This window comes from Pterocles gutturalis, unplaced genomic scaffold (genome assembly GCF_000699245.1).
Source record: "Pterocles gutturalis isolate BGI_N339 unplaced genomic scaffold, ASM69924v1 scaffold34924, whole genome shotgun sequence".
NCBI classification, from domain to species: Eukaryota; Metazoa; Chordata; class Aves; order Pterocliformes; family Pteroclidae; genus Pterocles; species Pterocles gutturalis.
This window is the reverse complement of record NW_010129311.1, coordinates 10528-12475: the sequence shown is the minus strand read 5'-3', so window position 1 is coordinate 12475 and position 1948 is coordinate 10528. Positions and strand designations below refer to the sequence as shown.

Genomic DNA, 1948 nt, shown 5'->3' with positions numbered 1-1948 from the left:
GGTAGAAGACAGGCAGAGCCCCATCCCCGCCTCATGGAAACATCCCCACCCCCCACCCATGGGTCTCCAGCTCCATGCTGATGGGTACAGCACCACAGGGCATCCCAGCACCGCGCGACCCCCGGACTTACTCAGACACGTGGACAAAAATGTCCTCTGTGCCGTTCTCGGGGGTGATGAACCCATGACCCTGGGAGCGCGAGAACTGCTTGCAGACACCCTTGAAGATGGGGCCGGCAGAAGCACGCGCTGTCCTGTGGGAGGAAAAGGATGGAGATGCCTCACTGGCAGCACTCACCCGGGGGGCAGCACGGGGAGAGGTTCACTACTAAAACAGTGTCCCCCAGTGTGCATCTTCCCAGACAGGCGGGACATCCAGAGATAAGCATCTTGCACCAGGTTCTGCAGGTGCTGCAGGTGACGCGGTCCCTGCATGGCTCAGCCGAACAGTGCCAAGCCCACTCACCACATGCTGGGTACTTACGCCGAGTAGGTCCTGGTCCTCTTGGTGGGGAGGGGGCTGGGCAGGTCCCGCAGCAGGAGGTTGCCCCGCTCCCAGATGCGGCTGCCTTCCCGCTGGAAGGGGAAGGTGGGCCACACCGGCGACTTGGGGGAGTGCAGAGGCGGCACCGCCGGCGGGGCGCTGGGGTCTGATGACATGGTAGGGTCAGCAGGTTCCTCCGTTTTGGGGATGGGAGGGTGGATGGCAGGAGAAAGAGCGCCTGGGTGCGCGGGTCTGCTGCCTGCCACCTGGGGAGCAAAGGGGAGAGTGGTTACAGGCCCCCCCCAGAGGGGCTTTTGGCTGAGGTAGTTTGCTGTCAGGAATTGCTCCCTCTGCTCCCAGCCCCACATCTGGGGGGGCAGGCAGCATGCTGCTGGCCTTCGGTACTGGGAACCAAACCCCAGCACTGGGAATCGCCCTGGGAAGCCCGTTGCAGCTTGGAGCAATCCGGGATGTTCCAGCAAATCAGTCCCGAGGGAAGGAAAGAGCCTGGTTTGCGGCTTTGTCTTTCATTTTCCAGGATAATCCCATACATTAGAGATGAAGTTGCTAAAAAGCATGCCCTGGGAGAAGGAGCAGCTGAGCAGGCTGCCACAGCGAGGGACCATTTTGGGAAGGATGCCCATGCAGGGCCAGCACGCCCAGGCCCCCAGCCTCTGTCTCTGAGATCTCCCCCCAGCCTGAGATTTCTGCTAAAAGCGTGAAGGGAAAAGGCTGAGACAACAGGTAGGTCAAGGTCAGGGGTCTGAGGTCTCCCCAACACTGGAGGTTGCCTCAGCACTCTGGGATTTATGGCCCAACCCCAGTTCGAGCCAGCAGCTTGCTGCCTGCCTGGCCATATCCCTAGGGAAGGGGACACGGGGAGGCGATTGCGGGGCCACCGTCAGCACACAAACCCCTCGGGTGCCTCAGATGAGCCAGGACACAAACAAAACCTCCTGCCACTGCGGTCACTGGGCACCAGCTTTTGTCTGGCATCGCATGGTTTGCAAGGAGTTAAAGCCCCAAGGGGCAGAAACCCCACAACCTTTGGCTGCTGGAGGATGTGCAAGATGTGCCCTGATGGCCAGGTACCTGCCAAAGAGCAGGAGCCAGAGTGAGCGTGGGCACGGCATGGCTGTCCTTGCCGAACCACCCCAAGCTAGAAAAAGGGGGGGTTGTGCATTTTTAAGCCTCCCAGTGAGATGCTCTGATGCGTGATCAGCACTGCGGCTGCTTGCTCAGAAAGCCTTTGCTCTGCTGATTTCTCTTCCCATCAGTCACTGCATCTGATGCTGGGTGCCTCTGTCTCAGGGTGCCCCACGCCAGCGGCTGCTTGGGGGCACTGCTCTTTGGGGGTGCTGGGTGGGGGTTCACCCATCTCCATCACCCCTCAGGCTCAGGGGTTTCCCCATTGCCCGGAGCTGAGACGCCCGACACCCCAAGGAGTTACCGTCCCCTTCCCCG

General features: G+C 61.0%; 1 protein-coding gene across 1 annotated transcript in view; it reads right to left on the bottom strand.

The window, feature by feature from the left end:
* Nucleotides 1–127: 127 nt before the first annotated feature.
* CSDC2 (cold shock domain containing C2, RNA binding) overlaps nt 128–1948 on the bottom strand; it is a 7017-nt gene continuing 5196 nt past the window's right edge. Inside the window, exons 3-4 of the mRNA XM_010079907.1 lie at nt 485–743; nt 128–254 (exon numbers count right to left, since the gene is read on the bottom strand). Coding sequence (XP_010078209.1) covers nt 128–254; nt 485–660 — 303 coding nt within the window. The 5' untranslated portion in view covers nt 661–743. The remainder of the gene's footprint in view (nt 255–484; nt 744–1948) is intronic.